The sequence below is a fragment of the Acomys minous genome, assembly GCF_964271855.1.
Source record: "Acomys minous genome assembly, chromosome: 4".
NCBI classification, from domain to species: domain Eukaryota; kingdom Metazoa; phylum Chordata; class Mammalia; order Rodentia; family Muridae; genus Acomys; species Acomys minous.
Genome location: NC_140486.1, coordinates 91,027,202 through 91,051,650, shown reverse-complemented (window position 1 = coordinate 91,051,650; position 24,449 = coordinate 91,027,202). Strand labels below are relative to the sequence as shown.

At 44.6% G+C, this 24,449-nt stretch overlaps 1 protein-coding gene across 3 annotated transcripts in view; it reads left to right on the top strand.

Annotated features, from left to right (window-relative positions):
• Positions 1-24,449, top strand: part of KLF7 (KLF transcription factor 7) — a 92,504-nt gene that overhangs the window by 31,180 nt on the left and 36,875 nt on the right. For 2 of the 3 annotated variants that reach the window (XM_084779307.1, XM_084779306.1), the window contains exon 3: positions 12,709-13,336. In XM_084779307.1, coding sequence (XP_084635433.1) covers positions 12,709-13,336 — 628 coding nt within the window. The remainder of the gene's footprint in view (positions 1-12,708; positions 13,337-24,449) is intronic. The other variant, XM_084779308.1, reaches the window with a different exon arrangement.

The following is a 24,449-nucleotide window of genomic DNA, read 5'->3' as shown; positions in this document are numbered from 1 at the left end:
CGATGGGAAGCCATCTCTTCCTTTCTCTTTTATCTTCTCCCAGGCAGCTTGTGAGAGATTCCTAGTGCCTAACATAATGAATTAGAAAGGGAACAGCTTTGTGACTCAGAACAATGACAGCTTTAGGAAGAGGCATCCAAAAGACCTTAAAAAGGATATACACTTGCTGTCTGTGCTGTGCATGCAAACACACACACACACACACACACACACACACACACACACACACACTCGAGGGAATCCTGTGCAGACACTATTCAACATTCTCACCTTCATCTCATGCAGGTTCAAACACCATCTCCTGTTAATTGAATGTTGGCTTCCTTCCAGTGTTTGAGAGCCCATACCCATGAAATAATGACCTGAAATAAATAGTACCTCTCAGTAGAGATATCTTCTTTTATGAAAAAGTCTTAAAGGGAGCAGAGGGGAAGGAAATGCTTCTATGTTTGGAAATTATGGGAAAGACAGACAAATGGGCCAACTAAAGGATTGTGAAGGACCGCACCCATGGCAGGACTGTTAGTGGCAGAAAACAGTAATTCCTGGAGACATCCAGGTTTGAATAGACTTTTCCATGGAAGGACTTCTTACTTAAGGCTTGATGGTTATGTAGCTGCTAGTCTTTGAGGCCAGACTTTTATGAGCCTCATGCTTTAGAGACCCGTGTCCTTTGTCACGGACATCCCACTAGGGCTGGCAGAAATGGGAAGAAATGTTACTGAGTGGGTTAAGCCTCTCTGCCTGCCGTTCCCCTGCTCCCTCAGGACGGCAGTTAATAAGCACCCATCATGGAGGTGCTGAGAGGGGTGAGTTTTGTTCATCAGAGTGGCGCTTGAAGTACATGATGCAATCCAGACTGCCGAGAAGAAACAGGCGGGTGTTCGCATCGGTCTGGAATGGGCAGGTCTGAGGAGCTATGGAAGTTTCTTTGTCTTCAGAAGAGACTGTTTCCCTTCCATTTGATGAGTGAGAACAGGCAGCAGGTGCCTTCTAGGTGCAATGACAGAGCCTTTCAAATCAGTATGACAGCCTGGCTCGAGCGATCACCTCAAATGTTAACCTAAAGTTCCCAGTGGAGACATAGCTTCGTTCGTTCGTTCAACTAGAGTATTTTGGAGAGACTTTGGAAAGGCATTTTGCTGGGTGCTGGGGCTTCGTTGGTACATTACAGCCTCTGTTCCCTGGACCTGCAGCTCCTTGTAGGAAAAGATAGACAGTGCAACATGGAAGCCAAGAGTTAGGATCCGTCCAGGACTTTGTGAACACTACACTGCAAGTCAAACCAGGTAGCGTGGAGATGACTGGATGGGGTATTTTGGGGCTGGCTTGTTCAAGGCAAGTCAAAGAAGGATGCTCTTCTTTGTTACCTGGGTAGGTAACAATGAACTGAAACACGATGATGAAAACAGTGCAGATGTGTAGTATCCCAGGAGCCCACATTCTGGGGACTACGAGGGCAGGTGCTGCTGGTACCAGGGCTTGGAGAGGTACTTGATCTTAGAGACTGCCTACAGGAGTGTGGTGAATGAAAAAGAAAGGGGACGGGGTTGAGAGGCAGCTCAGCAGGGGCCGTAGTAAAGAAGGAAGGCCATTGGTTTAGTACCAGCAGCAGCTTGGACACAAAGAGCCTTTGAACACCTGTTTTGTTCAAGAGAAGCAAGTGAGCCCCTACCTGGGGAAAATTGAGGGGTGAGGTAGGGAAAGTTAAGTCTCAACCTGATTCTCCAGCTCTAGAGTTCTTTTCACCAGTGGGGTGGGGGTGGGGCAGACATGAAGAGCATGGTGTCTGTTTGTCCTGGGGTTTTCTAGAGACAGGAGAAGAAGGAGGTGACCAAGGGAGGTGGCAGTTTTGTGAGTCAAGGAAATGGATATTTTTTTTTCCCCACTCAGACACATATTCCAGGGCTACCGCATGAAATAAAATTTACTCTCAGCCTAGAATATGAAGATCTGTTCTGTACTGTAAACATATAAATTTTTTCCTCAAAAGCCCTGAAATAGACATGATGTTTATAGTTAAAACTGCAAAAGAAATTTGAACGGGGACAATCACCTTGCCTCTTGTGGTTTATTTTTCAATGAAAAGTTTTTGTGTTCATCACACTCCTAGACTCCTGTCTTCCCAGAATTATGACCATTGAATGCTTTTTTGATGGAACCCACAGTTGCTTGCTTGCTTCCTTCCTTCCTTCCTTCCTTCCTTCCTTCCTTCCTTCACCCACCATCCTATTCACTCATTAAACAAATGCACAAGGCAGGTCACAATTAGGAATGGGCCCAGATGCCTTGCACGCTAGCTAAATTTACATTTTAGATAATGATGAAGCCAATAGCCATGAGGAGGCAGGAAACACAAGATCGCTTCATTCTGTAAACCAAGATTACTCAGTGTCCCGGGGATTGGGGTTCCTGTTGAGAGGCAGGTCTCAGGCCACCGTCTAGGTTCTCCAGACCCCTTCCCCTCACCCTCCTGTTGACAGTAACCTGTATCTCCTGCTGCTGAGCCTGCTCTGCATGGGCGGGTCTCACTTTCATCTTCCCATCACTATTTCAAGGCATCTGAGTCCCACAGACTGTGTGCTCTTCAAAAGTTCAGCCCATTCTTCCAGTAGATGAGAACACCGAGCTCCGAGAGGTTAAGGTCGCTCCGTCATGCGGCCATCTTAAATATTTTAGGAAATCGATTCCACGGGCATACAATTACACAAAAATCACAAGCATCGCTCAAGAAAAGCAGCTGAGGGCTGGCTTTCATCGTGCCCTTGGCTGCCTTCCTCCGTGGTCTGAGGAGTACAGCACTTCTCCTGCACCATGGATTGTCTTGTAACAGTCCACACCACAGCTTCCGGGAAGCTGTATTCTGAAAGTGTCCTCTGTGACTGTCAGTGACTAGGTCGCATCTGCCGCTGAGGGCCCCAGTGGGCTTTGAACCTGTTCTTTTCTGGAAATTTAAGCTGAGAGAGGGAGAGGAGAACACTGTACACACTGTACACTGTGTGCAGTGGTGCTTTGTGTCAAAGAAGTAATTGTGTGTGTGTGTGTGTGTGTGTGTGTGTGTGTGTGAGAGAGAGAGAGAGAGAGAGAGAGAGAGAGAGAGAGAGGCATATTTATTTAACCCAACTGAGGATGTAGCAGTGTTCTAGGAGGGAGTTGGTGAAAGGAGCTAAATAAATACATAAATAAATAATAAATGTCGTCCCAGTAGCCTGAGTCAGGCTTGATCAGTGATCTGGTTGAAGAAGGGGCGATGATGTCATTGTTTCGGCATCCTCCCATCCCATCCTGGCCACAGAGGGTAAAGGGGCCCAGGGAGGGTGTGGGGTGTGTGGAGGGTGTGTGAGTGTGTGTACAAGGTTAATAAGAACGGGTGGGGTGTGTGCGAGTGAGCTGTAAAACAGGATTAATAACCCCTTGTCAGACCTTTCCCCATTAGCTGTGTTTTTCAGTAATTTTAGTTTGAATGAGAGCTCTCTAGCCAATTAATGTTTATTTGTTTCTTTTGGCAAGGCCTGTTGGGGGAAGGGATTGAGATTGGTGAGCTTAAAATTTTTTGTTTTGTTTTTGCATTTTGGAGGAAGTGAGTAGCATGAGTTTGGATTTTCAATGATTGCTGCTCCCCCCCCTCCCCTCTTTTAAGAGGCAGGAGGCAAGACATGGCCAGCTGGTGCCTTGAACTGACACAGGTGCAGAGGCTGTGGGGGGTGGGGAGGCAAGAATAATTACAGGTTTCTGAAGCATCAGGCCCTGCCTGACACAAGCACTCGTCAAGAAAACTGCTCTTTATGGAAAATTAATGGTGAAGCTGAAACCTGTCAGCCTCACTGTTGTTCTTGGGACACCGTCTCTCAGAAAAGCGGCCTTTCCCTAGGTCCGGAGGCTCTGTGAGAAGCCCTCCTTGGCTTTGTCACTGACTACAGTAGATGTTTCCTTTAGGGTTAAGGATCATCCCTTTGAGGGGTCACTTATCAAATATTTATGTTACAATTTGGTAACTAGCAAAATTTGAATTATGAAGTAGCAATGAAATAACCTTATGGTTGGGGGGGCGGGGAGTGTCATCACAACATGAGGAGCTGTATTCAAAGCCTGGGGCGTTTGGGAGGTTGAGAACCACTGCCTTAAGGAGTCGTCTCGGTTAAGTTTCAGAACTGGTGCACTGCTTGCCAGCAGAATAGAGCGTAATTTCCTTTGACTCTGAAGGCATGGATTTTTATTATGTCCAAGAAACTGTGATAATGATTAAAACTGAGGCATCTTCTGAAACTTGGTTTTGGGTTACTAAGTAGCAAAATAGTATTTCCACCTGTTTGGTCCTAATGGCTAGCTTGGTTGGAAGAGATGGACAAAGGAGACAAAGTATCCTGTCTGTTGCTCCAACGTCGGAACCTAGGGGCTTTTGTTCAGTGGCTAAGGATCAGTGAACAACCTTACTGAGGGCCAACCCTTATGCAGACCCATAGACTTGGTATGTTCTGGGAAGTTGCTCTCAGAAAGACAGTGAAGAACCGAGTCCATCTCACTCCTAGGTGGTCCCTCTTATTCCTAGTTGGTACTGTTAACTTGAGGACTCATGGCAAGAGTGAGGAAAGGCATTCCTAGTTGGAGAAGGAGGAAACCTGGAGCCTTCTAGAACCCAAAGCCCAGCTTTGCCCCAGTTGCATGACTTGAGTGTTTAATTTGGAATGGCATGGTCTGTAGGATTCACTTTATGAGTTGCAGCGAAAGCTCCCTTGGAGGATCAAAGGGGTATCTGGAGGATGTTGCACATCACGTACCCAGGGAATGTAATTTCAAAGTCACCGTCCTCTTCCCAGGCCTTTAATCTCATCTCCTTCCTTCCTGGCTTCCCCAAGGAAAAACTTACAAACAAATATTTTCTTTGTACGTTAGAAATTATTTTGAGGGGGGTAGCAGAAGCACCAAGGGGATTTTGATATAAATTTCCTAGCTTGGATGCTTGTTTAGAATTAAGTTAATTTTCACAGCATTGTCTCCCAGAATTTACAAATGACTAGAGGGGAGTGTTTAATTTGATTTCAGCTCTAGCAACCAGACAATGTGAGAAAGAGTCAGGAAGGGATGTGATCTTGCATTGGCTGTAGTACCCTGGTTGGTTCTGTGGAGCTCAGCAGTTCTGACAGCAGCAGTGTGTTATACTATTGTGTCTGTGGAGTGTGCTATTGCTGTAGGCTTTTCTGTTTTAAACCCAGTAGCTAAAACATGCAGTAAGAGATGTTTACTTAGGCTGTATTCTTGCTTACTCGAATTTTCTAGACAGGATCCATTCTTTTCCAACCTTCGACCTTTATGTGCTGGTGCTAAAGGTCAAGAAAAGGTTGTGGTCTTGGGACTGACTTTCAAAGCTGTACGAGGTGGATTGGACAGTGGCTCTTGTGCCCATCCTGCCCTGAAGTATGTTCAGTGTGACTGTGTGCTTCCTCGACCCATTTTTCAAACGTTGAGGCAATGGAGTCTAGTGCCCAGGAGTTGAGGCTCTCCCACAGGCCTCCTGGCTTCGTCAGTGTGGCTCTTCTCACTGAGCCACAGAGAAAAACGGTACCAAATCTCTCTGGTTCCTTTCCCATCTTCCAACTCTGATCTAATTTTAAGAGAGCGGAAATATGTCAGCGTCTTTGATCCTATCATTCTTTGAAGAGAAAAAAAAAAAACCATCAAGTCCCCCATCCCTATCAATCTTTATAAATCTTTTTGTTGATTTCAGGAGCTGGAGGAGCTTTTTTTTTTTAAAGTCTAAGCATATTCACAACGTTTCTAGAAAGAATATTTCAGAAAATGTTCACAAAAAAAGGAACCCAATTTCCCTCCCCATCAGTAGCTGAGTTTCCATTCTGGGATGTGTCTGAAGATTTCAAAGCACACAGACACAAAGTGAGTTTTAGGGCCCTCCCAGGAGAAAGCAAGAGGTCGGTCCCCTCTTTCTCTCAGTGAGACTCTTTGGGGACTATGGCACCATGGTTAATAGCACGTGGCAAAACCGCATATAATAATTGGCAGAAAGAGGTTCCCCTGGGCAGCCAAATGCTGTTCACCTGTGTGTAATTACCTGGGTGAACAGTCTTGCTTGGAACAGAAGTTCACCCCTTCCTTGCCAAGAGCGTCACCATCACACACATTACCATCAACAGCAGCAGCAGCAGGTCAAGGGCTGATCTTAGGGGAAGCATGACTTTACATGTTTCAAAAAATGGAAGGCTGGAGCTCTCTCTATTTTTGCATCTATATTTCTTTCTTAAAATGGTCTCATTTCTGCGTAGGCTTAACTCTTGAACCTTTTAGGGGGGACAAGTGGGGTGACTGATGAAGGACAACAGGCGAAGGGGCCACAAATGACCATTGATTGATTAGCAAATTAGGTATCGACTGCTGGCCTTTTATTTCTCTGACTTTGCATTATTCCAGAAAAAAAAATCATTAGCAAAATGCAATTTGTTTTCCTGGTTTTTTTTTTTTTTAACTTGCTAACTTGAACACACCTAGATCCAAAGACTCCCTAGTACTTGTCACACCATAGTTATTAATTAAGTCGTAGCAGAAATATTATACCTACGGCTTTGCCTCATGTTCCAATTGAGACCCAGAATAAAACTTAAAACTTTTGATGCCCTAAAGGGTTTCTAATGGGGTGGGCCCGAGGAGCCTAGGCTAGAGTCTGCACTTTGTGCTTTTAAGATTATATCTTAAGTGTTGGGACATCCCATCAGACTCTCCCTGAGCGCTTAGATTCATTGAGCAGATCTGTTTCATTGCTCAGGTGTGGGAGGAGCGTCTTTCAACATTTGGCAATCAGACCCTTTTCTCAGCATCATGTTTTGTAGATCAGGCTTCCTGTGGGAGATAGATTCCGTGCTGAAACCTGAGTGAAGACTGATCAGTGGGAGGAAAGGGAAAAGATTGTTTCAAGTATATGGACTTTAGGGAAAGTAAAGAGGGAAAAAAAACGAGCGACAGAAAGCCTTTAGGGAGCATTTAGGGGAGATGCTAACAGTTTACCTTCTGGATTGGTAGGTTTGGGTGTAATTGATGAGGCAGTAGGCTTGAGTTGAACAAAAGCCATTTGGTGACTTTGGCATCATATAACCATGTGTTTTACATTTCTCTTGCACCCAGCACAGTATAGCTCTTCCCTGCCAGTGGGAGGGAAATTTTGATGGCTTCTATGCTACAGGACTGGAAATTTGCTCTCCTTTGGTTTCTGGAACTTGTCTTAGAAGTAGAGGATACGGCAGTAATAGGTTTGAAATCTCCCCCCCCCTTTCTCTCTCTCTCTCTCTCTCTCTCTCTCTCTCTCTCTGTATATATATATATAATATATATATAGTGTGTGTATGTATATATATACATATACATATATATGTATCTGTGTGTATATACATGTAGATATGTGTATATATATATATATATATATCTCCCACTCCCACTCTCCTTCCCCTTCTTCTCCTTCCCCCCTCCCTTTCCCTCTCCCTTCCCCCTCCCCCATCCTCCTCTCCCTCTTCCCCTGTCCCTCTCCCTCTCCCTCTCCTGTGTTGGGGGACCCACAACATGGGGTCTAGGAATGAAACTCAGACAATCAGGAATGGCAGCAAGCGCCTTCACCCATGGAGCCATCTCACCAGCGCATTTTCTTTCTTTCTTTTTCTAAAGCCAGGTCTTGGATTATTACCTTTAACAAGCTTGTTTCAACAAGCAAAGGGGCTATGAAAGCATGAAGCGAGTTATTAAAGGAGCTCTTAGGGCAATAGTTTCAGAGCCAGCTTCAGGTGATATTTACGAGGAGACCAGGCAAAGAAGCCATGCGTCGCGGGACTGGGATATCACAGTCTTCACAGAGCTCATCTGTGACTCATAAACATATGAGAGAATCATTTAGCACTTGGGAACATTCTTCCCCTTTTCTAGAAGGAATGGCTTGTTCAGGAGTCAGGCTGATGCAATGCATCAAGCCTTAAGTTATGTTGGTAGGTCAGCCAGGAGAAGATAAGCAAGGCTAGAAACAGACAGGCATAATTTGTGTCATTCAACTGACATCTGCTGACCCAGACTTGGAGTTTGGTGGCTGGAGTGTCATTGGAATAGAGAGAAACATGGCAACTCTCTTCAAATGTATAGCCTAGAGTTATTACGAGCTTGCTTGTATTTGCTCTGTTTCCTTCACCCACTTCCCTTCGTTATATCTAACTATGGTGTTATTATCATCACCAGGAAATTATCATTAGGAAAATACCATTAGCTAATTTATATACTTTATTAGAATTTCATTATTTCCCCAATATTTTATTGGTCTAAGATCCATATCATATCATCTCTTCTAGTCTGTGACAGCTTTGCAGCCCCGCTTTATAGTTTATGACCTTGACATTTATAACTGGCCAGCTGTTTTGTGTAATGGAATCTATTTGGGTTTGTCTATTCTCTCATGATTAGATGGGGTTTATATATCTTTGGCAGGAACACTACAGAATAATGCAGTGCCTGTTCGAGCATATCATACAGAGAGTGCATGTTACCGACATGAGTTGTCTCCGTATGTATCTGCCATCTTTCCCCACTGTGAAGTTATACTTTTTGTCTTTGGATTTAATGTCTGCTTGGGAGATACTTTGAATGGAAAAATACCTTGTTTCTTCTATTTTTTTATTCTTGATTTGTGCCTTCATTGATTAGTCTTACTTGCTGTCATTTTGCTTTGTTGATAGTAGTATGCATTTTTATTTGATGAGTTATAATGTTATCATTATCAGAGTTTTCCCTTATTGTCCAGATTTGGCCACTGAAGACCCCTTTGAGTTAACAGCACAGTCTTTTCTGCACCTCGCTTCCCATATGAGCAATCCCTCACATTTCCTTATTTTCGGGGACCACAGGATCTTCTAGGCTTAGCTTACAGTTTGTGCCCCAGTCCACGAAACAAATATTTTTCCAGTGACCTCTGCCTCTCTTTGATGGATAATAATATTTAGGAACCAAGGCCTCTGTGCCATTGCTACTGAGTATTTGTATTTTTTTTTTCTCTGCAGAGATAGGGTTTCTCTGTATCTGGCTGTCCTGGACTCACTTTGTACACCAGGCTGCCCCTGAACTCACAGAAATCTGCCTGCCTTTGCCTCTCAGTGGTATAACTGTAGGTGTGCGCCACCATGCCCAGATGCTACTGGGTATATTTACCTTTAAGCTTTTTTAGTAGACAAAGTTAGGTTATACCGATATGTATACTTTTATATAATATATGCATTTATTTCTGTCTATGCTTGTATGGATATGTAGAACTAATAATATTAAAATCCACGAACACGTTAGTAGAGCCTAATTTCACATTAAACATTGAAGGCATTGGTTAAAGCAGTCTTACAAATACTTACAAATGATATTGCAAATGAACTCTTTCTTGCATATAATCTTATCGTACTGTTCTTTTTACCCATAGCATTTCAGTTTCTATACTCTTGACAGGAAATTCTTTAAACTCCTCATCCTAGGTTCCAGCTGAAAATATGTCTTTTATCTAAGCTTTATTTTTAACAGATTACAGGGAATGGATTTCTTAAGACAAAAAAAAAAATCCCTCCGTAGTGACTATATGGGGTTTTCTACACCTCCTGATTGACAGCCGTGGAGGATATCCTACAAAATTACAGCCTTTCTTGAAGCAGCCCAGATTTTAGAGGCTGTGATATTTCCATGTTTCTAGCACAAGGACTCCTGGGAGGCAAAGCCTAGCGTACTGGGAAGGCTATTTTTTAAATCCTTCTATAATAGTATCTAAATGTGTTTAAAATATTCCAGCTTCTCGGAACTTAGAGTATGAAGGGATCTGAGCCTCATACCAATCCATTTCTTTCATATCTTTGAATTGAAAACTCTATACATAGACTGGTGATGGTAAAGTTGCATCCTTAGATGACATCAGCTAGGTGTGTGAGAGTCATTCTGAGAACAACCCCAATGACACCCAATAACCCATGACTTCTACCTGGAACATGCCCGCCTCCCAGAGCTCTGGTTCCTCTCTTTGGGCAAAAGGACAGGAAGCAGTCTGATTATGTACTCCAAGCCATGTTTTTGTGGTCATTTCTAAAACTGCTTGCCTCCTCACGATGAGGCACACTCTGGTGTTGTAATGGAAACCTCAGAAAATTCAAAAGGCTCGATACCTATAAAGTCTGTTACTTGCTCACAAAGTCATAAGATCAGGAGACACAGTAATAGATATCTAGAAAAATCTCCAAATATCTGGATATTAGCATGCCTTTTACTTACTCTCGATAGCAGTTGATTCCTCTACTGAAACAGGTATAAAATAATAAGCATAATGGAAAAAAAAGGTCTATGTGAAGGTGATGGAGAGATAAGAGAAGCAGATAGATTTTGATGACAAGTACACGAGAGTAGGGGAACTATGCAGTTAAGCTCCAGGTTGTTTTGCTTTGTGTTTTTCATCTTCACTAGGTGTCAAGGGTGGGGCCAGTTACTGGGGTAACTGACTTTTGAAAAATGGAGGAGATAGAAGGACCAAAGCAATAGCACACAGTAACTGCATCCTTGATTAACATTATGTGCCTGTTTGCGCACCAGGTGCTTGGTGGTGGGGACTGGTTTAAGAGGGGACGGAGGAGCTTTCCAGTTTCACGATTAGGATTTCATAACATAGAAGTGAGTCCACCAGGGTGATGACTGAGGGCTTCAGCAGTGGAAGGAAGTGAATAACAGCTCCTAGCAATTGGGTAGAGAAAGAAATGGGCAAGTGTTCAGGCACAGAATTCAGAAAAAGCTCCTTCAGGGGTAGTGCAAATCCTACACCTGAGAAGGTCGCAGTATTGGGTTATTTGTTTCTAATATAAAGAGTGGGGAAGAACCGAACCAGGTATTTATTTATTTGTCAGTTAAAACATCAGAACCTATTTATCATGTACGCCTTCCTTGATAAGCATCTGCACACTAAGCAGTGGAGAGCTCCTTACTCTGGTACCCTCCCCGACAACTTACAAAGGCGTTTGCAGCCACCTTGCTTTGTGAACTCACGCCACTCCTAGCTTATGACTGTTTACTCTGTACCTATGTCAGACGTTCTATGACCGCATCTTTTATCATAGAAGTCCCCGAGCCTTGCTTCAAGCATGGTAGTTGCATGAATACAAGTAATGTGAATGTTTAGTGGATATAGAAACCATCCTTAGGTTCAGGCCATTAAATACCAGATGTGAAGCCCAAAGCTGAGGTTTTTTTTTTTTTTTTTTTTTTTTTTTTGTTGTTGTTGTTGTTGTTGTTGTTGTTGTTGTTGTTGTTGTTGTTCTTCTTCTTCTTCTTCTTCTTCTTCTTCTTCTTCTTCTTCTTCCTGTTATGTTGTTGTTGTTGTTGTTGTTGTTACAACAAATATGGTTCTTATTCAGAAATGCAAAGATTTACTTGAAGTCAGACTAAAAACTGGCTGACTTAAATGTTACCAAAATAAGACACTTGGCAGACACAACTTTACCAGGTATGCCATGAGGGTGTGCTCTGAGTAGAGTAACTTCCTATAGCTAGGACACTGGTTGACTGGGAGCGACGTGGAGGCCATCTGTCTGGGCCTAGTCACAGTTTGAATTGCCATTTTCGTTTCTTTTTTTGGAGGACAGAGTGGAAGTGAGGTGGTTGTGCAAGGTAGCAGTGTCATTTGATGGAAGTGTCTGGACTAGTCAAGGAGACCTTTGGAATACAAGCTTGTTTTTGCCTGAGTCCCTGCCATCCTGCAAGGACCTGGGAGCACCTCGGTCGAAGATTTTTGTTGTTGTTGTAGAAACCAAATTTTTTTGGTTCCTCTCTATCTACTGGGTGGAAACCGTATGCTTTATAATCCTCTTTCTTTCATAGGTCTTTTACACAGGATTTAGGCCAGGCTGGCAGAGAAATCTGCCTGCCTCTGACTCCTGAGTACTGGGATTAAAAGTATGTACCGCTACACCTGTCGTCTTCCACAGGTCTTCATTGGCATCGTCTTTGAACTTACTTTGACTGGCCAGTTGGAGCTGCTAATCAGTCGTAATGAGATCCATGCCCCTTGCCACGCAGTGGACAGCGATTGCCTTAGTTATGACATACTAGATGGACAATGGGGGTTTTGTCTTATTTCTCGAAGCTTTATAATAGACATTCTGTAGAGTGATAGCCATTCCTCTGTGGTCACAGAACCCAGCCCCAAGGCAGGGCTGATTCTCCACTGACGGCTTCTGAAGTCGCCTCTTTGTTTAGACATGGTTTTCTGTGCAGGCCGATTTGTAAAGTTGACTTAGTTTTGTGACTCGTGCAAGTCTGTTTTGACCAGCGATAAGGGACCATGAGCAGCCTTTGCTTCTATCTGCATCTTGCTTCCCTGGGAAAATCCTGGGAGTGTGTGGCACGTCTTACCTGCTCAGTTGATGGGAGGGAAAGAGACCGTGATTTAGGTGTCGCGGTCCTGTGGATTTCAGTAGGCGTGAGATAGCCCTTCTGGGGCCTGGTTCTCTACTATAGTGGTTGAAGTCATCCCGTGTGGCCCTGCTGAACACCTTAGACGTACTCAGAGAGTAAATACCCAGACATCAGACCCGTAGGCAAGAGCGTTTCCAACACTGTCCATCTCTGCCCTTTCCCTTTTGCCTGTCAAAGCATGCATGGCCTCCTGGTGTCCTGTGCCTCTGATGGTTACTTCTCGCCTTCCTTCCCCTGCAGACATGCCTTGAGTTGGAACGCTACCTCCAGACAGAACCCCGGCGGATCTCGGAGACCTTTGGCGAGGACTTGGACTGTTTCCTCCACGCCTCTCCTCCTCCGTGCATTGAGGAAAGCTTCCGGCGCTTAGACCCCCTGCTGCTCCCAGTGGAAGCCACCATCTGCGAGAAGAGCTCCGCTGTGGACATTTTGCTCTCTCGGGACAAGTTGCTATCTGAGACCTGCCTCAGCCTCCAGCCAACCAGCTCTTCTCTAGACAGCTACACAGCCGTCAACCAGGCCCAGCTCAACGCAGTGACCTCATTAACGCCTCCCTCATCCCCTGAGCTCAGCCGCCATCTGGTCAAAACCTCACAGACTCTCTCAGCCGTGGATGGCACGGTGACGTTGAAACTGGTAGCCAAGAAGGCTTCCCTCAGCTCAGTGAAGGTGGGGGGGGTGGCAGCAGCAACAGCCGTGACACCAGCTGGAGCAGTTAAGAGTGGACAGAGCGACAGTGAACAAGGAGGGGTAGGGGCTGACACATGCCCTGAAAACAAGAAGAGGGTCCATCGCTGTCAGTTTAACGGGTGCCGGAAAGTTTATACAAAAAGCTCCCACTTAAAGGCCCACCAGAGGACTCACACAGGTAGTGGTACAAGTTGGCCGCAGGTCATTTCTTCCTCTTTTGGGTGTTCCCCTTGGGATGGGATGCGCTTCTCTAGGAGGGCACAGAGAGGCAGGAGGGCTAGCTAGGGAAGTAGAATGACTCACTTCTGGCCCCAAAACTCTTAGGAAGTACCAGCACCATGACATGGGTTTGTCACTGCGTGGCTAAGGAGAGCCAGCGTCAGGGGCAAGACCAACCCCAACAGAGAACCAGGCAGTCCTGAGGCTGATGGAAGGGGACTCTGGTGGTGTGACTCACAGTCTTATGTGACATCCCCGAGTCCCTCCACCTTGGCACTTGGTCATTGTTTTGTGACTGTGCCTCCGCAGGTTTGATCAACACTGAAAGTTGAAGGGGGTACGTTTCAAAGCACACACAGTTAAAACAAGGTAGCCAGGGCGTCCCTGTTCACTCTTTCCCTAGCATCCCTGATTTTTTATCAAAGTCACCAACAGCAGGAGGGTTTCAGAGTTCATTAGATGTGATCATTCTATAATTAATTGGCATCTCCTATTTTGCATTGTTCTCCGGCGCATGCTTTAATGGAGAGATGGCAGAATTGCTTTTTAATGAGCTTGTTACCGAGAAGAAGTTAGTAAAGTGATTACATTGCTGTGGGGGGCGGGGGGGTGAAGGGGGAAGGCTATGTATTTTACTCAGAATTTCTATGCTGATTCCAGGGAATCGCATTGGTCTTTTGGGGGCAGTGGGATCATTTGGAAGTGAAGGGTTCACACAGAAAAGAGGGAAATTGCCATTTTTCTCTAATACTGTCTTTGTTTTCAGTCCTTGGGTTGGAGCTTGGGGTGAGGTCTCTTGGTCGGCTAAAGTGCCACCAGGAGCAATTACCGGGATTGGCGGTTTTTAAGTAGGTTGCTAACAGTGTATCACTTATATGGTTCTTGTGTAGGGCTTATGGAGAGTTCCCAAAGGTATTAGAAAGGATCTAAGAGAAACTCAGTGATGGCTAGGAGGTAAGAGAAGTGGCCAAGGCCAGGTATGGTGGTGCAGGCCTTTCAGGCCCAGGACTTGGAAGGCAGAGACAAGTAGCTCTCTATGAATTTTAGGCCAGTCTGGTCTACATAAGTGAGTACCAGCCAATCAGGGCTACATAGTGAGACAGTGTCTAAAAACACAACTAACCAACCCAACCTAGGTGGGTGGGGGTGGGATGGGAGGAATCAGGGTGGGGGGGGGTTGTACTCTGGGACATGAAGGAAGTTGCCCTGGCTAGAAAGTCATACAACCTGGGTCTTGTTTTGATCCCAGCCACGGATTAACTCCGTGACTGTGTATCTATCTTTTTACTGCTTGAGCCACATTTTCTACATTTGTCAAATAATAGGGCTCCAAAGTCCTCTTTCAGCTCTGATGTTTGGGTGATTTCCCTGTGGTATCTTTGTGAGACCATAAACAATTTTCCTGAAGGAAAGTGAATTCTGTGTGAGTGTGAGAGCCCTGGGTTTGGACATCAGAGGGACTGCCATGCAATGATGGGCACTAACTTTGCTTCCTATATCCTGACTTAGGCGTGCACTCCTAGGACTGAGCTGAAAGCACTGTGGCTCTTGCTAGGTTTGTAGCATGGTCCCCCTCACATAGCTTTTGAATATCATGGTCCAGCTTTGGATTCCCATAAGAATCTGAGCTCACGTTCCAGACGCCAAAGTCAACGCTTCCTTCTGTTGTCAGTCCTTTTCCTCTCTTGATACTGTTCTGAAATAACTTTAATTTTTATTTAGGTTTTTTTTTTTTTGAGTCAGGGAAGATGGTAATGATGAGATGGTACAGCGCCCACCTCCAGGTTGCAGAGCAAAACGCACTCCTCCTGTCCCCCGCACCCCCAAGTAAACCAGAGAAAGGAAGAGAGAATGTTGAGGCAGGCAGAGTTGCAATATCCATGGATGTAGACAGGTACCATCCTCAGCTTTTGACACTAACCAGGTTCAAGCTGGGCAGCTCTGAGGAACAGAGATTTGGGGAGTGATGGGTGAAAATGCAGAGCATTTTCTTCTTCCCGCCCTGACACCCAGGGAGTCACTCTGATGACTGATGCATTGTTTGGGGAGGGTTGTTCTTTGAAAATGGCTACTCAGAGTGAGTACCAAGGTGGGGCTTGTTATGCCCAGCTCCAGCAACCACTTGCTTTGTGATGGACAGAAGGGCCAAAATCCCTCGCCACAGGAAAATCTTACTGACATAGTCAGTGTATGGTCTGAGTAAGGCAGTGTTGGATAGCGGGTAAGAACAGGGCGGTAGAGTCAAGTGCAGTGGAGTCTGTGTTCTGTCTTACTAGACTTAAGACCTGTATGAATCATCTTTTCTGACTTTCAGTCTCCTCATCTCTAACGAAGGATAACTGTGTCCACGTCGCAGAAAGTTTAAGGTTGAATAAGTGGTTCACTTGGCAGATCCTAAGAGCTCCTTAACAACATTAGTGGAGTTCTGTTGTTATTATTACTGCTGCGGTGATTTGGGTTGCAGTTCTTGGTCTTGGCCTTGGTTAGTGATAACCGAGTCAAGCAGCTTTATGCAAACTAGAAATGAGCTGGTTAGCTAGAGCTAAAGAAAAGTTGAATATCCTTGACCACAAATCCAAAATGGCACAAACTCTAAAATTCTTTTCTCAGTGTGTATGTGTATGTGTTCCTGGAGGGGTTTTTGGGTGTGTCTATACACATATAGGTGCCAGAAGTCAACATTCAGTGTCTCCCTCAACCTCTTTGCCACCTGAGGTTCTCAGAAATGGTATCACGCTGAACAAGAAGCTCATTGATTGGCTGGGGCGTCTCGCTCAATGAATGCTCCTGTCTTCCCTTCCTCAGCTCTGGGGTTACAGTTGTACCATGCCATGCTTGGCATGTGTTTGTTTGTTTGTTTGTTTATTGTTGAAAACAGATTCTTCTCATCCAAACCAAAGTATTCCCTCCTCCCACTCCTCCCAGCTCTCCCCCCACCTCTCCTCCCAGATCCATTCCCCTTCCATTTCCCTTCTGAAGGGAGCAGGCCTCCGAGAGACAGCAACCAAACACAACAAAGCAAGATACAGTAAGACAAGGCAAACGCTCTCACATTGAGACTGTATAAGGCAACCTAATGGGAGGAAAAGAATCCCAGGAGCAGGCAAAAGAGTCAGAGACACACTGACCCCCACTGTTAGGAGTCCCATAGACACCCCAAGCCAATGACCATAACTCAATATGCAGAGGACCTGCGGATTCATGCGAGCCCTGTGCTTGCTACTTCAGTCTCTAATGTGAGTCCATATGAGCCCTGGTCAGTTGATGCAGTGGGCATGTTCCCCTGTGGCCTCTATCCCCTCTGACTTACGTAATTCTTCCTCCTCCTTTTTTCCAGGGTTTCCCTGAGCTCTGAGGGGAGGGACCCCATGGAGACTTCTGATTTAGACTCTGTCCACATAAAGTCTGGCTGCAGGCCTCTGCAACCTTTCCCATCTGCTGCTAGAGGAAGTGCTCTGATGACATCAGGGCACTAATCTATTGAGTATAGCAGAATATCATTAAGAATCATCCATTGAGGTTTTTTTAATGTGAGCACTGACGATCTGAACCCACATTCCCATGTTTATGTGGTAAGTGCTTGGCCAACTGAGTCGTCTTTGCAGACCCTCCGCAAATTTTTTGAGACCCTCCCCCCTATTTGACACCAGGAGTAGACAGCTCCCCACCTGGCATTTTACACAAACAAGAGTGAAAATGCAGGTAAACAAAAAATAAAACAAAAAAAAAAATGTAAAAGATTACCTTCAGACTATGTGCATGAGACTTGCGTTTGAAGTTGCCTCTTATACCCGAGCGAGATACCTCATCATGTGTATGAATGTATTCCAAAATCAGAAAGTACATCTGCCTGTGACATTTCTGCATCCAAGCACTTGGGTGCATTCAATGTGTAATCAAGTGACTGTTCTTTTCTCACTCCAGTGGCTGATTTGTGGGTGGGCAGGGATGATGCCATGGACACCAGAGTGGAGGGATGGATAAGTGGATCCCGAAAGCTCTAGCCTCTGGAAATTGGCAGTGACGTAGAGTATGGCTTTCCTAAGATGGCAAGGGAAGACATCACCATCCAGCTTGCAACAGTCTTCTATATCTGGACTGTCCTGGAAGACAGGCATGGGGAAAAGAAGAAGAGTAGGCGCCGTAAGAAAGAGAAATGGATGAGAAGTGGGACGAGGATTAGGATGGAGGATGGGAGAGGGAATATGAATTAATTTGGATTAAATGGATGGGAATCAAGTATTTATTTGGAATTGGTGTGAATGGGGCACATGGGGAACTGAAAGCGAAGGCGATAATTTATGTGGTGTGGATGAACTAAGAATAATGAAAAAAAAAAAAAAGCACGAAGGGTAAAATCAGATTAAGTGCCTAGTGTAAAAGGGAAAGGGCTGCGGAAAGCTGGAGGGCCGAGGTAGACGGTGTGGGAACTGGGCTGGGAGAGTCTGCTTGTGGATTAAAGGAGTGCAGTGCGGAGAGTGCTGACCAAATGGGCTGTGGATGGATCCAGGCGACCTGTTCCAGAGAAAGCTGTTTGGGGATAGAAAAGGAAAGGCCTTAGGAAAGGGTCCCAGAGAGAGGAGAGAGACTGGCTTCTTGGTCTCTGAAGTGATATATATATATATATATATATGCCATATCTCTTTTATATGGTAATATGTTACAAGGGAGACACAGTTGCAAAAAGAAACGAAATGTGTGAGCCCCTGCCTTTCTCCACACGAAGACAGTACATTGTTGGTGACGTGGATTTGCTCACATGGAAGGGTTTTCAAAATGTTATTCATTCAGCTTTCATATAGATGAGGTTTACTGGGCTGGAAAAGACACACATTTTTTTTTTCCTTCTGTGGCTGTTTTTGAAAATGCTGAATTCTGCAAACTTTTTGGCCCAGAGGATATCAAGCAATGAGGTGGATTTTTTTTTTAAAACAACAAAACAAACAAAACAAAACAAAAACCCAAAACCCAGATGATGTTGAAGTTGGTAACTTGGGCACAAATACTGTTTTCTAAAGGAGAAGACGTTAGGGATGGGGATCTGGGGTCGAGGGACAAGAAGAGGAGATGGAACTGGATGACAGGAGAATTGAGAAGGGTCCTGGAAAAGGGAGGTGCACATGCAAGCTGACATGTGGTTAATTTGCACTTGAGGCAGCCATGCCACTGCACACCTTTGACTGCCCCCTTTTTCTGGTGTGTGCAATAATCTCTCTCAATGACTGGACTTGCTGTGGCCATAGTTTTCTTCATCCTGCCCACAGCTAGCTGAGTTAACCTTGCATTTTAACCCCGGGGGGACCCTCACTTCCAGTGTTTATTCTCCATTCTCCATTATGCTCGTTTTTAGCAACACACGATTTGTGGAGACGAGAGTGGCTTTATGCACAGAGGCAACGCTGTTTTCCCCATTTCTTTTTGATCCCTTCTCAGAAGAAAGGACTAGGGTGGAAATGGTGCTGTGCACACAGGAAGACAGTTCTTGTTTGGAGACTCATGGGAAAGCGTGTCCACAGTCATAGTATTAGGAGTGAGTCGTGTGGACAAAGCCAGGGCAGAGGCCAGCAATTTAATCTTAGGTGCTCACTCCAGAGGGAGATACGAAGGAGCCGCTCTCTAGCGTGCTCCTTGGAGAAGTCTTTCTGTGGGGTGGGAGTGCTGGAAGGTAATGCACAGCAGGGGATGGATTTCACTTTAAGGGGTGTAACAGGATGCTTTCCAGAGAATGGACCACAAGTGTGAAGCTGGCTTTAGAATTTAAGCCTGCTTTGGAGCAGTTTTAATTGAAATCAGGAGGTATTCTATAGCTTATTTTCAAGTGAAAAGGAATTTCAAACAAAGGGACAAGTGTGGGTGTTTGGGATTTAAACAGAAGTGATTATAAAATATACATAGTAAAACTTGTTTAAAGTTTGAAGGTAGTTTGTTTATTTTACTTGTTTAACGGACACCTTAAAAGTATTGCTGTATTCCAAGCCTTGTTTGCACACATCTCCGGCAAATACCATCCCTTCAGGTCTCATGTCAGATGGCATGGGTACTAGCTTGATTTATATGTGGAGGAAGTGAAATGGCTCAGAGAGGTCAGGTGGTTTTCTCAGCATCACACAGCTCTCACAGAGGATTAGGCAAGGATTCAAACCAAGAAACAGTGCTCAGGTCTGCGCTTGTAACTTCCATGCTCTCACTAATGACTGGGGAGAAGTAAGACTTTGTTCATAGGCCAGGCGTGGTGGCGCATGCTTTACTCGGGAGGCAGAGGCAGGTGGATTGCTGTGAGTTCAAGGCCAGCCTGGTCTACAAAGCGAATCCAGGACAGCTAAGGCTACACAGAGAAACCCTGTCTCAAAAAACCAACCCCCCCAAAAAGTCTTTGTTCATAATCTATTCTTAAGAGGAAATGGAAAACATAGTTTAAACACAGATGGACAATGAAAACAGCATTAAATAAGTAGGTAAGAGTTAGGCCCACCTTAAGTATACTTCTCCTTCGGGACAAGGTAACAGCGAACGCTACTATTATGGTCACCGCCGTCTTGGCCTTTAGGATTAAGGTGAGACTTGCTTGAGGATATTCCAGCTTATTTGTTAAAAAGACTAATAGAAACCGCTCTCCCTGTGGAATAAGAAGGGCAAGAAACATCACACAGAGGGGAAACTGAGGTCTGGAAAGGTCAAAATGACTTAGCATAGGCTATGTAGTCCTCCCGCTGACAAAAGCAGGGTTTGACCTAGATATCCTGCCCCGTGGGTTTTCATCCTGCGTCACAAGTTGTCTTGCTTCCTTTATTTGTTCTTCATCTGGACAAGTGGGCACTAAGTGCTGCCCGTCACTTACTGTCATTGTTGCTGTGACAAAACCCCTGGCAATTTAAAGAGGGAAGTTTAAATGTGGCACATAGTTTCGGGGCCGGAAGATGGCAGCAGGCAGGCAGGTAGAAAGTGAAAAGAAAGGAATTTCGGTGTACACACTTCCTCGTGGACTGGTGCTGTCCACATTCAGAGCATGTCTTCCCACCTGTTAAACATCCTGGAAATGTCCTCCATACCCTAAGGCACCCTAAGAGGGTTTTAACCCTAATACAGTGCTAAATCCTATGAAGTTGAGAATCAAGATCAACAGTTACATTGCCCGTAGGTGTGAGGTGCGGTGCCACCCGAGTGACCATCAGAGAACAAAGAAGGGCCATTCTGAGGAGCCTTAAGGGAGGAAGAGCACTGAATGATTGCAAGGGCTCTTATCAGGAGGAGGAGGAGGAGGCAGCATGGAAGATCTGGGCATTTAAATAATCTTTTTCCCATTTGAATGGGATGTTTAGTGATGCTGTTTATGTTTTTTAAACGACAAGCATGTTATATCACACTAATTTATATAAATAGAAGGCCTAATTCAAGGTCAGGCATATCAGTAGGATAAAATTAAATACCTCAGCTTCAAACTGCAGGGGGCCTATTGGCCCACTTTCAACTTCCTCGGAGCCATAGATAGGATTCTTTTGAATTTATACAATAGCAACTGAAATGGGGACAATTTAAAGACATTAAAAGGGCCTTCACGATGCTAAGACACATGGCTGCTAATGACAGTTATCCATGTGTTGAGGCAGAAACTCATTAGGCCTTGATTATGGGCTAGGAAGTAGAATAAGGGTTAAATGCTCAGTTCACAAGGTGGGGAGAGTTTAATAGTCTGGATTCAGCTTGCTCGGGAGCTGGGAAAGATGCATGAAACGAGGTGCTAGGAGACAACTGATTGGGACAATTTTATGATTCTAAGAAATCTAGACTTCACCACATGATAGTCTAGTAATATGAAGGCTCTAAACATTTATGAAGATAAATTTATCTAAACACATGTTGGGTAGAATGGTTTAAACTCAGCATATACACAGTAAGCGCATTAATTTTATCATTATACCATAGTAATAAATACCGGCTTTGTGGGACGCCTATTCCAGATGTCCTTTTAATGGATAATTGGTGTTCGCACAGTAAATAAGTATGTTAAGATAAAAGAACCAAAAAAGAAAGAAACATGAAATTAATCAGTATTTCATTGCTCTACTTGAAGCTCTTCCTTTGCCCATCTCTGAGAATGTGTCTCTTCTGGAACGAAAGCCTAAAATACAATTTCACAACAGTGTTGCGTTGGGAACCTCTTCTCATGAACGAGTACAGCCTGCATGGTGGTAGGGCATCTTCTGTTACGGGAAGCGTATTGATAGCCATCCGGATCACAGTCATCCTGTGTAGCAGGTGTGAGGGAAGCAAAGTGGAGCCCTTTAAGGAACAGAGGGAACATGAGTAAGGTGCTCTTAGAGAGCTTGCTGGAAGAGGGCAGTAGATTTGATATGTCTCCCACAACTGAACAATAATGAAGGGAATTCTGTTTGAGTTGGGAAGAAGAGCCGAACCCTTAAAAACAATCGACAGAGCCAAATAACCTGGACTTGGTCCTTTTCCAGAGAGTGAAAAGTTGACAGATGAAAGGATCCTTGTAAAGCAGTGTGTCTGCGTGTGTAGGAGGGGGGTGTGTACACAGGTGTGTACACCACACGTGTAGAGGCTTAAAGGACAACCTCAGAAAGCTTTCCACCTTGTTTTTGAGGTAGGATCTGTCACTGTGACCCGAGGAGGGCAGATGAGACCAGTCTGACTAGCCTGCAGGCCCCATCTCCCCCAGTGCTGGCATTTGAGGTGCAGGGTTTCAGGTGCACTCCACCACAACCAGCCTTTTATGTCGGCACTGGAATGGAACTTTGCCTCAAGCTTGCAGGACAATCACTCAGCTGACTGAGCTGTACCAAAAGTTGTTTGTTTGTTTTTGTTTTTTAGAGAGAGAATGTGTGTGTGTGTGTGTGTGTGTGTGTGTGTGTGTGTGTGTGTGTGTGTGTATGTGTTTTGCTCACAGTAGTTGGCCCCCTTCCCTTTCCTCATCCTTTCCTGTCCTCTCACTGGTCCAGTCCATAAACCCATATATTCTCTTCTGCATTCATCTGCATGTGTCTGTGCGCGCGCATGTGTACGTGTAAACTAGATTCTTCATGAGCGACCTGATTTCCCTGTGTTGTTCATCCATTCCTTCCTTATACTTCCCTGCCCGTGCCCAGTCGTTCTCTGCTTTCATGTCACATACATATTTACACTTAAGGTTAGGTTTCCCATATGAGAAAAAACACACAATATTTGTCTCAGTCTGGCTTGTTTCATTCTACTTATTAAATTTGAGTCTGTAATGGAAGTTACAGTTGAAACCTCGACAGTGCATCCTTGGGAAGCCAGCTTTTCATATAAAGTAGTTCTGAGCAGCCAGTGGACTTGCTTGGGGATCTGGGCCACTGTGCTGGCTAGACACAAACCCTTCTCTCTCTCTCTCTCTCTCTCTCTCTCTCTCTCTCTCTCTCTCTCTCTCTCTCTTTTAGCTTTTATAGTCTTCCTTAAATCAGGAACGAGTAGCAGTAAATAATGTTAATTGGTGGCTTACATGCAACCGAGTGTAACAGGGTGATTTCATCTTTTAATTTTTAAAATTCTCAGTTCTGGGAGATTATAGAATTTCAGGAGTCTTTAAGCCAGTTAGGAGATATGGCGGATGTATTAGAAGTGACTCCTTTCCTGCATCACCCTCTCTGGGCTCTCTTGTCTTTTCCTAAGTCTAGCTTCTTGCCAGCTTTGTGTACAGATAATATGCTGACATGACAGTTATGCTAAATGTTAGTGGAGGCAGGACCAAAAGGTAGCAGCGTTTCACATGTCCGTTACTTGGCAAGCCAAGGCTGGAGGTATTTCCCTTTCTTAACGATGCCCTTGTTCTCAGACACTGTCCTCAGTGCTGTGACCCTCGGAGCTTATGCGTGGGGTTCACACCCTACCCCCCTAAGTTACTTAGAAATGCGTATAGTGACAATAAGTTTGCCATAATTTGCTCTGTATTTCTGTTACCTCTTCCACCATAGTTAAAGCTTGTGAGAGGAAGTTGGCTGGGTATTGACCCAGAATTGGACCCTATAAGCCTTCAGGGAAAGGAAGATCAAGAAATAGCCCCTCGCCAGTTCACTACAGAGCTTAGATACAGTTTTGTCCTAAGCCAAGCCTGTCTGGCAGGCCTTCATCTCTCTGACCTTGTGTCTTCTCTTTGACCTTGTATCTTGTCTTTTCTCTCCTCCAAAATTCTGTCTACACTCAGGTAAGATTACATTCTGTCTGTGTTTGCATTTATTATTTGGACCTCTTTGATGTTCCACAACACTCAGTTCCACAACACTGAGTATCGTAGCATATACTCAGGTTTCTTTTGTGGTTTCTGCCTTCAGAATATAGCCTCATTTTATCACCACGAGGCACACTAAGTATATGGAAATCATCGGGATAATGGTGTATTCTGTTCTTGGGAACTTACGTTTCAAAATTCCCAAGTATACTGGGATAAAACAGTGTCACCAGATAAGCCAAAGACAATAAAAGATGTGAGTCTTTTTTTTTTTTAATCCAAGAAGGTGGGTGCTCCCCTCCACACAGGGAATTGCCTAGTTAGGTGTGCTGTGCTGTCTAACATCTTCCTCTGGAGCTCTCGCTTCCATATCAGGGGAGTCTGAAGGGAGAGACTGTGAGTTGTTCTTAAACCTAAGTCATTTGTCAAAGGAGGAAGGCCCTAGGATGCTGGTGGGTGCCCTGAAAAAAATAAAACTACCCAGAGTTTGCTGGTGGAGAAGTGGAAGCGAAAGGTTCATTCTGGTGTACAGAACATCAACAACAAATATAGCAGGAAATGCATATTAGAATAACTGTAGGAAAGTCATATCAAAAGTTTTTCTGTCTTCATTTGTATGTTCATGGAGTTTGATGTCACCTCACTGGGATTCATTGCTTGGTTATGAAGTGACAACATGGAGATGGACGCTGCCTTACAGTGGGATGTGCGGCATCCTTCACATGCACTTGACTTGTAGGAAGGAAATAATGATTGCTCATATTGAATTCTCAATTGCTCATGAGCCTGTAGAAACTGGTATTGGTATTTTAAAAAGAGCAACAAAAGATACATCTCCCTTCTCTGATACAGATAATAAGAC